General features: G+C 39.5%; 1 protein-coding gene across 1 annotated transcript; it reads right to left on the reverse strand.

The window, feature by feature from the left end:
• Positions 1-323: 323 nt before the first annotated feature.
• Positions 324-13,130, reverse strand: EAF2 (ELL associated factor 2). The gene is made up of 5 exons (XM_009640868.2): positions 10,591-13,130; positions 9,767-9,903; positions 8,924-9,069; positions 5,660-5,926; positions 324-1,151 (listed from the first exon to the last, which is right to left on the reverse strand). Exons 1-5 carry the CDS (start codon positions 10,657-10,659, stop codon positions 1,105-1,107), a joined length of 666 nt encoding a protein of 221 aa, XP_009639163.1. The 5' UTR covers positions 10,660-13,130; the 3' UTR covers positions 324-1,104.
• Between the last annotated feature and the right edge of the window lie 6 nt (positions 13,131-13,136).

Genomic DNA, 13,136 nt, shown 5'->3' on the forward strand with positions numbered 1-13,136 from the left:
GGAAAAAATAAGACTAGGCAAAAAACCTTTTCTTTTCTAACACAGTGTCACTTACCCATGGCATCTGGATATAATTTGTAATAAACAATCATCCATACACTGGCACCGCCACAAGCTTTTGGCGAGCTCTTTTTAGTGCTTGTCTCACTGTAGGCAAAAGCAATAAACACTTGCAGACGGGGTGGAGAGTCTGTATTAGCTACCATTTCACTGCTTTCTACTTCTTTGCATGACCCTTCTACCTGCATGACTACTGCAGGTAGAAAGTGGAATTCTTAACCCGTAAAAACAGAATCAGACGCAAGAAAATGATAAATATTGCTTTATTAAATTACTTTTATACTCCTACAAAGAAATTTTCTGATTTCTGTTACAGAATTAAATGAAGGAAATTCATTGCTGTCTCTGCAGTTACCTAAATTTAGATACAAAAAGGTTGTAAAAAGACCAGCCTATTCAAGTTACATAAAAAAAGGCAGAGAATAGACAAGTTCCATTAGGAATCTTGAGGCTCAGAAATATAAAGTCCTATAATACAATGAAATTAAGAATTCAGCAATGTGTTGAACAATTGTAAACTGTAACTGCACTAGTGGACCACATTAATCAGCAGTTTCCTTAAAGGTATGAACTGTGAACTGAACAAAAAGTATAGCTGACATGGCAGACCTCATTTAGTTGTTCTCACTGTCACTCCCTCCAAGTAGAAGTTGCGAGATCAGCATTCAGCATTTAAATGATAGGAAGGAAACTTGCCTCCATAAATATCAGAAATTTCTCCATTCCATAACTATTTATATAAAGTAACTAGCTGTTACAAATCAGTTTCAAGTAAAACAGGTGGCTGAGGCAAAAATAATCAAAATCAGATCATACACAATTTTACTGTAAATACAGTAATTTGAAAGATAAACACATAACCATAGCACTGACGGGATATCAATGCTGCTGTATTATAGACATGATGTGTCAGTAGAAAATTAGGATGTCTATTATCAAAATCGAGGACATTCATTCCAGTCTCTGGTAATCTAATCTTAGTGCAAAACAGATGCTAAGACATATTTAGCAAAAAAGGTGATACATTTAAGGCCAAAAATTTGTTCAGTCATCACTATCGCTTCCAGATTCACTCAGCTGCAAGTCATTTCCTAGAAGAGAGAGAGTCATCATATTAGTCATTTTCAAGGAAATACTTTTCTTCTTTCAAGATATTCCCTTTCCCAATTAAAGGCTTACAAAAAATAATACTAAGTACTAATAGAGGTCAGGGGGGTTGGACTAGATGATCTTTAAGGTCCCTTCAAACCCAAACTATTCTATGATAAGAGAATAAATAGGTGTAGAACCAAACTCCCCAGTGACAGAACCTTAGAGAGGTCGCTTTTCTACCATTTTAAAGTCTTGGCAAGGAAGGCGTTAGCTTACTAGCCACAAGTGCATTTATTTAATATCACCAGATCACAAAAGACAACACCTAGCTATCTTTGCCACCCACATTTTCATGCCTCATAAGTGGGAAAACTGCTGGTGAATGCAGTTTTTTGAAAAATGAGTTGTTGCTTTTTTTTGAAACACATCTGAATGCTACTCAGCTGTGCTTGAAAACAAAGTGGTGTCTCAATCAAGAAGAGCAGCTCTTTGATGTACCATTTAAAGATGTATCAGTGACCTACTATTCCAAACAGGTTTTGGAACAAGTGAACAAACAAAACATCAAAAGAAACTTCACACAGCACTTTAATTTGGTGGCTATATATATTTCAAGATGGGGAAGTAAGACGAAAGACTACATTGTCCTTGCAATGGATGTCCGTCAGCTTAGGGGGAGGAAGGGAATCTTTCCAGGGTAACAGATAACTAAAAAAAAAAAAAAAAAAAACCAAAAACGACAGCAGCATGCTACACAGAATCTCCATCGTACCTAGCAACTTCCCATGCATTTTTAAGAATTTGTTCCAACTAGTGTGCTTTTATTCACACCTCCCTTGCCAAACAGCTGTTAAAAAAGGGGAGTGGGGGAAGGAATGTATCTCAGGTTGTGTAGAAATGGCCTAAAAAGCAACGAAAAAAATCACTGAAACCGAGTAGGCACACTATTTTCACATGCCCTTTCCTCAGCTGCAGCACCCTTCACAGATCACTTTTGCAGACGGGTAAAAAAGTAACCTCAAGAGGGTAAACCCAACAAGACACTCAGATTGGATCTTTTGTTATCAGGCATATCATTTCTGCCAGAACACTGAAGTCTTTAACATGGCTGCATTTAGCCTTCCTTTGTTTTCCACTGTGTCATCACTAAAGCTTAGAAAGTGGTACATGATTCTCTGCAACAACACAGAAAACATTTTATATAAGACAAGAATAGCGAAGATGGCTGTTTCCAGCAATCTTTAAAATACTACTGTGAACAAATTTTTTCCAGTCCTCTATGTAGAGACAACATTTACAGCCATATTATTTTAATATAAATTAAAAAAGCAATTTTGAAAGAACAAAAATAAAGTAATTTGTCAATAATTATTCAGGACAATACATTATCCTGAGAAATAATATTTCAAGGCAGCAAATGGCATTAGTAAGTTAAACTAATGCATTTATCACTCAAAGGAAAATTTACAGTGAATTCTTAGAAATCCCAGCCCTGCTACGTGCTACTTACTTTAGGAGAGGACCGGGAATACGAACAAGAAGATAACTTTTGAAGGCTGCAGAATCACTATTTGGAAGGTTATTTCAACATACTTAACAGAAATTACACAAACCCTGTAACACCAGCCAAAAATACCAGTGCTTGTGAAAACCAGCAGATGGGAAAAGCAAGAACTCCAAGTTCCAGAGTCAGAAATAATGCATTAGGATTTACTTCAGGGAAAGCTTCCTGCCCCATTTTTATTACCCTACCTCAAAAAAACCACCTTCATAGAGATGGCAAAATAACACAGACTAGAGCTGGTAGTTTTCAGATGGGTTTGGTGCAAGAACAAAAAGTTCATTTAACCAGGGCTCTGAAGAAACATCTAGACTCTCTTGTACTTAGGAGGCAGCAATAACGTGGGAAAAAAATGTTAAATTCAGTTTTCACAGTACTGATTGCTTATTAGCAATATTCATGGGGGAAATGGATTGCACTGCAAATTATGACGTTTCCTAAATTTTTAAGTCGGTGACTCTAATACATTCAATTGAATTCTTGCGAGTTATAGGGGACAGGGAAACTCACAGGAGTGATCTGTGCTTCACAGACCTTAGTGGTCACACCAACACCAAACTAATGCAAGGGAAAATTATTTCATGACTAGCTGCTTGTACCAGCACCAAGTATCAAAAGAAGTGAAGTTGTGCCGAACACTGCGTACATAACACAAGGCCCTAGAACAGCCAATCTATGCTGGTTTTCCTTTGCAAGGTTACTTTATTTAACATAACCCTCATTTAAACAAAAAGTAGGCATAAAGCAACATATGATCAAATAGTTATGAAGAACAGATTCATTAGTGCCACTTTTCACAAACTTTTGTTATAAGGCAAGTTGTGAGCCTATATAATCAGCTTCTGAAAGTAGAAAGGGGAAGAAGCAGTATTTTGGGGGTGAGAGGCAGTCTTGAGCCCCGGATTCTTGAAGACCTAGATCATGTATATCTGACAGAAGTATTTGGTTACCATGCTCTAGACACCACCTCCTGTGTTTTCCAAGTTCCACAAAACCTCAGCTGTACATTTTCTACATGCAAGATGAAACTCTGTTCTCTAAGTCTTCCCGCAGCCTTGTGCCTGCACACAGCAAGCCAAAAGAAAACTTCACTAATTAACTACCCAGCATGGCCCTGATTTTACAGAGGTGCACAAAACTAGTCACACACATAAGTGGTCAAACCTCAAAACAGGATTAGACAAGCAAATAGCCTGTGCTGACATTTTTTAATTCACTATTTTATTTTTGTAGAACATTATTTGAGGTGGAAGAAATGACTGTGCAGGACCCTGACTGAGAATTCTTGCCATTCAAGCTAGAACCATGTGCTATCCATTTAGTTTCTCCAGGTTTCACTCTCCTGCCAAATTCCCTCAGCAAGGGAGCTAGAGAAACACATTCTCCTTGAAAGTAACTTTTCTGATCTTTCTCTAGTTAAAGCGTATTTTAAGTGTTAACTGTACTGGAAGTTGGGGACAGAATCATTTTAAGCAGTAAATAGATCTGTAACCATAACAGAAGTAAATGGGATTAAGCTAAATATCTAGGCAAGCTCAGATAAGTCAAGCCCAAGGCTTGATGCTACAGACAGAGGTTCTATCTGTCAATGTGGTTCTCGAGAACCATCAAGCCACCAACTTCCCCTGTAATAGTTTTGATGTTGTCATGTTTTAAGCAGTGTTTTCTCACTATGACTGTTGGACTTGGCCACCTGTACTAGTAAGTGTACTTCTCATTGGAAGCTTTGCCAGCTGGGATCCTGTCACTGGGGATAGAGCTTAATCTCGTTTTCATAACAGTTGTATTTAAAGTGTGAAGAACAGGAAATCCCACTTGTGAATAAGTGTTGAAATAAATGGCACACTCTAAAGCTACAGATGTTATAAACATGAAGACATTGTTTTCTACGGTGACAGTAAAATGTCAGCAGCATTTAGTCCTTTGCACACAGTCACAGGACTTTTTCAGTCTGATCTTATCTGTTAATGCAGTACATAAATCACCAGCACAGATATTTAATTAAGTATTTAAATACTGGCTACAAAAAACCCCAGCACATTCATGTTATCCATTAAGTACTGAAATAAAAGCAGATCTGCCAGAGTCTAAAATTTCAGTATAACAAGTTTACATATAAATGATAAACCTTAAAGATCAACCACGGTTGGTGGGAATTTCTTCAGACTAGGAGCCAGCAACTAAGCACCTAATTAAAAATGTAATAATTGTCAAAGAGTCACCACAGCTAAATACTCACTTCTACATATGAATACTCCTGCTATTTGAGTAGGCAGCAAACTTAAGATTCTCTACCTAGTGGGAGCTTTTTTCTATCCAAACTCTCCTTTTTTTGAATACACTGAGCATTCAGTTCCAGGCTGCACAGCACCCAATTCTTGGAGAACATCACAGCTACACTTCAAATTACATTTTTAGTTGCCTGAATGGGTGGAATAAGATGGTATCACCTGAAAGCAGATCGCCTCCTTCCTTATATGCAAAGGACAGTTTTGCCATGCTGTCCTGTGGAATGGTGCCATGAATAATAGTAACTGAAGTAGCTAAGAATACACCATCTCCTCTGTAATCCAGAGTGTTGCCAGTACAGTATCTTTCCCATAGTTCTACCCAAGAAATTATAAGCATATGTTTTGCAAGTGCCCTGTTAGTTCAAGTATTTTCAATACGAAATTACTGTTCTCCAGTCCCAATGTATATAACTGGGAGGAAGCCAGAAGAGCTCAGGAAATATTTTCAACTGCATCAGCCTTAATTCAATATCTCTGGGGACCAAGAACCTTCTAGCCCAGTGTCTAATTCAGACCGCTGCTGAACAATCAAACCCTAGCATCACTTCCCACAGTTTTAATTATAACAGAGACATACTTAAAAACAATATGGTTTCCTTTCAGAATCTTGATGTCTGGAATTGTGCACTAAGAAAAGAACAGCCTTTGTACTTACGTAGTGTATTCATCATATGACCACTGCTCTCTTGGGATCGGTTATGACTGGCATCTTTGTCAGGGACAGCCTGTTGTGGCATGGCAGACACAGTAGGCTGTGGCTGCAAATACGGCATTGATATAGGAAGAGAGGGCTTGGTTTCCTCATCTTCAGAATCACTAGAACTATTTTCACTACTTGATGAAGAGGATGAAGAACTTTTCGAGTCAGATGAACTGTCAGAGCTACTCAGCTGGTCCATGATACTGGCTTCTGCTTTTAGCTCTGCAAACAATATGATTTGTTTCTTAGTTAACATTTGTCATAATTGAAATGTAAGAAGGAGGGGGAAAAAATAAAAAATAAAAATCAACAACAGAAATCAGGTACACGCATTATAGTGACTAAAAAAAACCAAAACAAACCCACCAAAACTCTCCAGAACAAAGAAAATGGCACAAGCAAGCATCCAGCCTGTCATATGGTTTTCTTCTCTTGTAGCTTGGGCACTTTCTCACTTTCAAGCCAAGCGTTAGAACAAGTGTGACTGTGAACCCAAATGCTAACCCCACATTCCACAGGGTAGTGCATCCCACATAAGACTTTAAATTTCTGCAACTAGCAAGTCTTCTGTATTTTCCTTAGCACCCCGAAGATGCCTTTCACCAACTAAAAACTGCAGTTACAAATCACACACATTACTAAGCTGTAAGATGTCTGCAGCTGCACCCAAAATGACTCCCAGCAGTTCAGCATTACAACCAATACACTTGTTAAGACTATGCGACATTTTGCTCAAAACCAGGTTAAGCACGAAGTATATCCAAAGGAACCATCCACAGTTTACTATTATGAAGATTTCACCAAATCCTTGTTCTCCTTATAGCTCTGGGAGTGGGGAAAAAGAGTGAGAACAACACGAGGTAGACAAGAAATACTGGAAATTAACAGATCAAACTGACTCAACCAACTTATATCCTTGATGAAATAACTCACTTGACTACAATGATATTTGGGAGAGTATGACTGGATAGATCATGCTGTACAATAGCATTTTTGATATATACCAGCTGAAATCCAACATACAGAGGAAGTTAAGTTTTGCAGAAAGGGTACACGTAATAATTGTGCAAAATAGGGGTGCTGCTGAAGCAAGAAGTCTGAAACAGACCACTGAATCATGGTGGATGGAGATTTTTATACAGCTACTTGAGGAGTTACCCAGAGTGCAGAAGTTCATCATTATACAAGACTGTAACTACCCAAACATTTGTTAAGATGGTCTTACAAGCACTTGTAAGACCCTCAGGAACAGCTTTGATATAGCAGACATAAAAAGCAAGTAGGAGAGCAGCTCATTTCACTTCAAATTTACCCAATATAGAACAGGCTGAAGATGAAAGTCACCAAGATGCAAGATGGCTCAGAGCTTAACCAAGAGAAGAAGGGAGAATACCTCTTGTTACTAAGGACATGTGTAAGAGAACAGCTTAAGGACAGAAAAGACCACAGAAAAGCTGAGGCAAAAATTAGGATGCAGCTAGCGGAATGATCAAGAAGAGAACAAAGATAGAGTTATCTTTCCCCCGCCCAAGAAAACAAAGTTAGTAAAAAGTTCAAGGTAGTGTACTTAAGCAGGAATAGTCAGTTACACAATGATGGGAGGACAAATGATTAAGTAGACAACAATTCTGAAGAGTCTGCAAGATACAGTGGATCACTACATACAGTTCTACTGCACCATGCTGTTGTATAGCAGTGAAAAGCATTACAATGGGATGTGATACTATTTGGTCTTTGCGTATAAAGATGAATAGTGCCTGTAAGAGAATTCATCTTGCTCAACTCAGCACTGCTACAACCTTAGCTGAAACAGTATTTAGGCAGTATACTTCAGGAAGTTTTTGGAGTTGTAAGATACCTAAAGGAAAGTGACAACGAATCAGAGATCTAGAAAATTTAACTTCTAAGGAAAGACTGAACCAGCTGACATCATTTTGCATAAAGAATGGGAAGAAATAGCAGCTTCTGAGTACCTGAAGGGCTGCTCAAGAGCAGCAGAGTAATCTGGCCTATACTTGCATGATGAATATGAAAGTAGTCATGGGCTTACTGTCAGATTATTTATTAGGAAGAACCTGAACAGTAAGGAGAGCAAAGCCCTGGAATGGATTGCCAGAGAGAACACAGGATCTGTCACTGGAAGGCTTTAAGAACAGGTTAAAAAATTATGTCAGAAATCCGACCTTAGGACAGAAGGATGGACTAAATGGGTTTAAAAGGTCCCTACCATCCCTATTTGTCAACTATTCCACATTCTTTAGTAGTAGTCAGAATTGGACTGGCAATACACAAGAGTCTGATACACGTTGGCAGCCACTTTGACGACGACACCACCACTCCCCTCAAAACAGACCACCAAGAAAAAGCATCATTTTATTCCATGCACTCAAGTACTTCTTCCTCTTTGCAACCTTAGATGTATTCTAATACTGTTCTGTAGTACAGATTTCTGGTCAGAGTTTAAAACCAAAGTGGAAAAAAAACCCCACCACCACCCTTCATAATGACACATCTAAAAAACAACAACAAAAAAATCTGTTTAAAGGAATTCAGAACATCTTGGGAGGCAGATGTCAATTCCAGTCAATGAAACTGCCACCTGCCAGCATTTCTGTAGCAAGTAATTACCACCTGCCATCTTTCTTGTCCTCCAAAAGGAAATAAGGCCTCCTATTAAGTGAAATACGAGTGTCGCACCAAACCACAGTATCTCAAAAATACAGTACATAGCACTGTTCAAGGGTTGATTTATACAGGTTTTTAGCAGTCTTTTTCATTGGAACCTCATCTTTCACAGGTCTTATCCAGTAATTTGAAATGTATTTTGAATTGTAAAGCACTGTAACCTATACGTTTGCTGAGCACAGAGAAAGAATGAGGAATGATGTCAAAATGGAAGTTGGTTCCAGTACAATCCAGTTGATTAAAGTAGCAGTGGAAGACAGAAACGAGGAGAGAGAGCAGTGAAACCTTTGGTATTATTAACCTTAATGGCTCATCTGATTTTTTTTTACCTTAGCAAGTTTCTAATACTTCTTTGTTCCTGCTTGAGCTAGAGTGGTCATTTCCATATGAGGGTAATCAGCTTCTAGTGTGAAGCTCAAACCAAAAAAAAAAAAAAACCAACAAGAACCACACAAACAAAAAACCTTGGCTCTTAAAAAACTAGCTGCTAGTGAAGAGCAAAGTTTCCCAAACTGATGTAAAGGTGGAGCTTACCTCGTTCAATATCATCCATAGGAGAAGATGGAGACATCTTTTCTTTTGGTGGAGAATTTTTAACATTGTTTGGAACTTTAGTTACATTTCGCATTTGCTGCTGTTGCTGCTCTATGCGAGACTGGACTTTACTGCTTCCTTCAGCTCTGTGTGTAAAAGCAAAAGATTTTTAATTACTCTAGCAGACAAGGTGCAAGAAAAAAGGCATGCCTTTCTAAATAGCATCATTAGATTTCTAGGTATGTTACTATACCGGCATATATAGATGTATTTAAAACTTTTTTAATACAGTGCCAATAACTTTTTAACCCTTTGCCAGTCGATTTGTTTTTATACCTGACTACCCAGGAACACTTAATAACAATTCTGCTGGAAATTAATTCTATGGACTCAGCCGCAGGGAAAAAAAAAAAAAAAAAAAAAAAAAAAATTGAAGAAAAAAAAAAGCCGTTAATATTACTGAAACATGTCGCGGAACTTATCTTTTTTTATTTTCTTATTTAGAAATCAGAAGACAGTAGGCAAGCTACTCCCCAAACAGATTTCCCCCCACCCCTCTAAACTCATCAGGAAATAGTTACCATCTCTTTCAACAATGTGACAGTTTTTAGTTAAAAAAAAAAAAAAATTTCCCATTTCTACTGCCAGTCAAGACTGGAAAGCTGTGAAGTCAGTGTGCTGAGAAAGCAGGCTTCTCACTCTACTGAACAAGGCCAGGTACTTTCTAAAAATGGTGTTTTGCTAAAAATAGTAACGGGTAGTTATGTATCTCAGTTTAGCCTCATTAACAAATCGATTTTCACAATGAGTAAAGCACAGTTGTTTCTCCTGTAACTCACCCACCTGGTTTTTTTCACAGTGATGTTGCTACTAAGTTTCTCTAGGCGACATTCTCCAGTGTCATGGTTGATAATTAAGATACATTCTTTTAGGTAAGGCTTCTTTGAGCCCTTGAACACAGTCACTGGTGGAGTTGAGCCCTATTAAATCAGAAGGCCAGTAAGTGTTACTACTGTAGTCTTTTTTTCTTTTTTTCCTTAGAAACAGCAGTCCATCACAGTGGTGACAAGTTCACTATAAGTGATCATTTCTAGCCTTTAAAAATGTTATTGGTTAATTCAAATTAGATTCACAGTAGCCATGACCAAAAGCAGCTGGTGACTGACTGGAATGGGACTTCGCCCAGCTTAGCTTAGTTTGGAACTGTTTAAATGCTTATTTCCCAATGACAGCATGCTCATTGCAGGATTCCTTTTACCAAAAAGGGTTTCAGTTACCATATCAGCAGAGCAGTAAAGCATGGCAGGTAGTAAATTTTCCTTTTCCAGTCTTTCCTGCTTTAGAACTACACTAGAGCAGTAAATACCAAGGGGTAACTTGCACTGCCAACACTGACATGAAACTTTTCTGTGTACGCAACACTTCTGGGTCATCCTACAGCATATTTCCTATGCGGTGAATACACTTAAAAGTTACAGTGCAGCTGTTTAATCTTTAGGTCTTTTGCAACTTTACATTCTTAGATCAATTGTTTTTCTGCTCTAAAAACCACACAAGCAGCACTGAAACAGCACTGAAACTTCATATCCTTCTATATTCCGTATATAATTATGACAACAAAATAAATCATTCCCTTAGGCCCGCCACTATTCAGGCACCCCACTCACCTCAATATTTGGCAGTGTTATTGTCACCTGTTCACCTTTGCCAACTTCAAGGTCTCCTTCACAGGACATATCAATAGATGCAGGCTTAAAGTCATCTAAATGTAAGAACAAACTGGATTATTTACAGGCTTTTCAGGAATCTTATAAATGTAGATGCCTTTTAATTGCAGTTGGAGGCTATTTACATTAGAGCCTTTTTTGCTAGTGTATCATCCACCCTGCGTAGATCATCCCTTAAGTCACTAGAATTCAAAGTCAAGATGACTTCCTCAAGATTCAGTGTAAGTGTTAACATCTTTCAGTTAAAGTTAGAAAAATGCTTTTATGTTTTAATGGTTAAAGAGGCTGAATGAGCTGTGTTATATTTCAAAAGATGAATCCTCACATAATTACTTTCAGAAATAACAATAAATAGTTCTTGAAAACATCAATCCCAAACATGGGAGATGTAGACAAGTGACTGAAAATGCAAAGAACAATATCAGACCTCAAATCCATTTCTGTATCCATTCCGGATTTTACTGTAACATGCATGTCAGAAGCTGGCCAAAACTTGGGTTTCAGTATATTTGTTTTTGTCAAAAGTGAAATTACTTCCCAATTAAATATTAATTTCCTTTTTGTCTTTTTCAACATCTACAGCATTGATTGAAATAAGTTTTAAACAAAAAAAGGTATCAATTTCTGGTCCTTTTAAAAAATCTGAGACACTGAAAACGAGCCTCTGCTTGGGCATCAGCTACATACTGTTTCCACCATAAATGAACTGGGAAGGGCTGCAGCTGAAAGGCCTCCCTGCACAGATCTAGGGAGACAGGACAGCATCAAGAGGCTCTGCAAGGCACGTGGTAATAGATGTGGGTTTGAACCCGTGGTTCCAGCACACTCAGGCACAGGGCCAGCTTTGCACCCTGGGGATGTCTGGTGCCCTGCCTCACACGCTGGGGAGAGGCACGGGGGGACCAGGCACGTAAAGGGGACCCATTAGACGCACGCTCCCTGGCCACAGCATGACCTGTCCCACCACCCACTGCTGGTCACAGGCAGCAGCACTCTGTTACAGCTGGGGAGCTTCCCAGTTCAATAATGCTGCCTGTAACCCACTGGCCAGGCGGCACAGACCACAAGCTGGGAATCCTGGCTCCAGCTCGCATGCCAACCGGGCAAGAAAACCAAGCTTCAAGAGCTGGTGGGCAGGACCATGCACACAGCAGGAGGCTTTGAGCCAAGACACAGGTAACAGCCCCTGCTAACCTTGTTTACAGCAAACCCCCACGCATCGTCTTACAGGGATAAGCGTAAAAGAGTTCCAGTTTCTCATCAAATGAGAGAATGTTTGCTTTAGTATACGGCCACTGAGTGGTTAATACTTTAGAAAATTAAGATACCGATTCCAGTGTCCATAAGCAGACTTCTGGTCTTAACTTTTAACCAGCAGATGTTTTCCCCTTTACTCGTTTGTTAGCAAAAACCTCAGGTGTCAGAGAAGGATATTTTTGCATGTGCATTTGACAGAACTGATGAACGTGCCAGCTTCTATGTCTCATTTGTTGGAAAGGAAGAGAGATTTCAAAACAGATTTCAGAATAAATCATCAAATTACAGGAGTCAGCAAGAAATTGTAAGGGTAGGAGGAACCAGACGTGGTTTTCACTTAGCTTTAAAATTAGGGTAAATTTCAAGTTACAGCATTTGTTTAAATCCATTTATAGCTTTTGCCCGCTCCCTCCCCTCTCCTCCCCTCCCACAGTTGCAGACAATCCTACTAAGTGCCATTCCATTTGCTCATAGAAAGCACATTACCCATCTCGCTCCACTGCGTGAAAGCATACGGGACATTCTCCAGAGAACGTACGCGAGACTGAATCTTGGGGATCAGTCTATAAATAATGAGACATCAAAACCAGAAGCAGCAGTCCTAAATTACCACAACTATAATCCTGAGAGCATTTGTTTCCTAGCTACCCTCAGAGTCTTTGAGCACACAGCTCTCTAGATAGTAATTATGTACTCAGGGAGGGTATACTAGCTTTGTGATTAATACTGCTTTTAACCTTTGATTGCTGAATTGTACTCGACTTCTAAAAAGTAAGCTCAAGGAAAGAGGGCAAAACCAGAGCTTCAGCCAAAGTTGGTTTTCAGCAGAACTGCAGCGAGACACTATTCTGGATGCAAAAGATGTAAAAAGCGAAGTTAGCACCCAGAAAGCGAGGGGCGGTACTGGGGTGCAATGGCCGCACACCTCGCCAGCAACGCGCTCTCCGGAGCGACTAAAACCTGCTCTGCACCCCATTGCTCCCGAGATGCCGGACCAGCACCCAGCCAGAGGGACTCGGTTCCCAGGCGCGCCCCAGGATCCCGGGACGAAGGCAAGCAACTCATTTCAGCTTCCCGAGCCTCTCCCGTGCAGGTGATGGATAAGCCCATCTCTCATCAGGCTACCGGTACGACCTGCCTGGCGGACAGATAAGCTCCTCCAAAAGACACCGCTTCGGTGCCTTGCCCACCGAAAACTACCGCTGTGGTAGCTTTGCCACGCTGCCCTT

The sequence above is a fragment of the Egretta garzetta genome, unplaced genomic scaffold (assembly GCF_000687185.1).
Source record: "Egretta garzetta isolate BGI_Z169 unplaced genomic scaffold, ASM68718v1 scaffold326, whole genome shotgun sequence".
NCBI lineage: Eukaryota > Metazoa > Chordata > Aves > Pelecaniformes > Ardeidae > Egretta > Egretta garzetta.

Excerpts from the sequence above, each read along its gene's own strand:
- EAF2 (XM_009640868.2), bottom strand. The coding sequence starts at position 10,659 with ATGTCCTGTGAAGGAGACCTTGAAGTTGGCAAAGGTGAACAGGTGACA. Across the intron at positions 5,927-8,923 it reads TATGGATGATATTGAACGAG|AGCTAAAAGCAGAAGCCAGT; the intron begins GTAAGCTCCACC and ends TATTGTTTGCAG. Across the intron at positions 1,152-5,659 it reads TCATATGATGAATACACTAC|GAAATGACTTGCAGCTGAGT; the intron begins GTAAGTACAAAG and ends TCTCTCTTCTAG.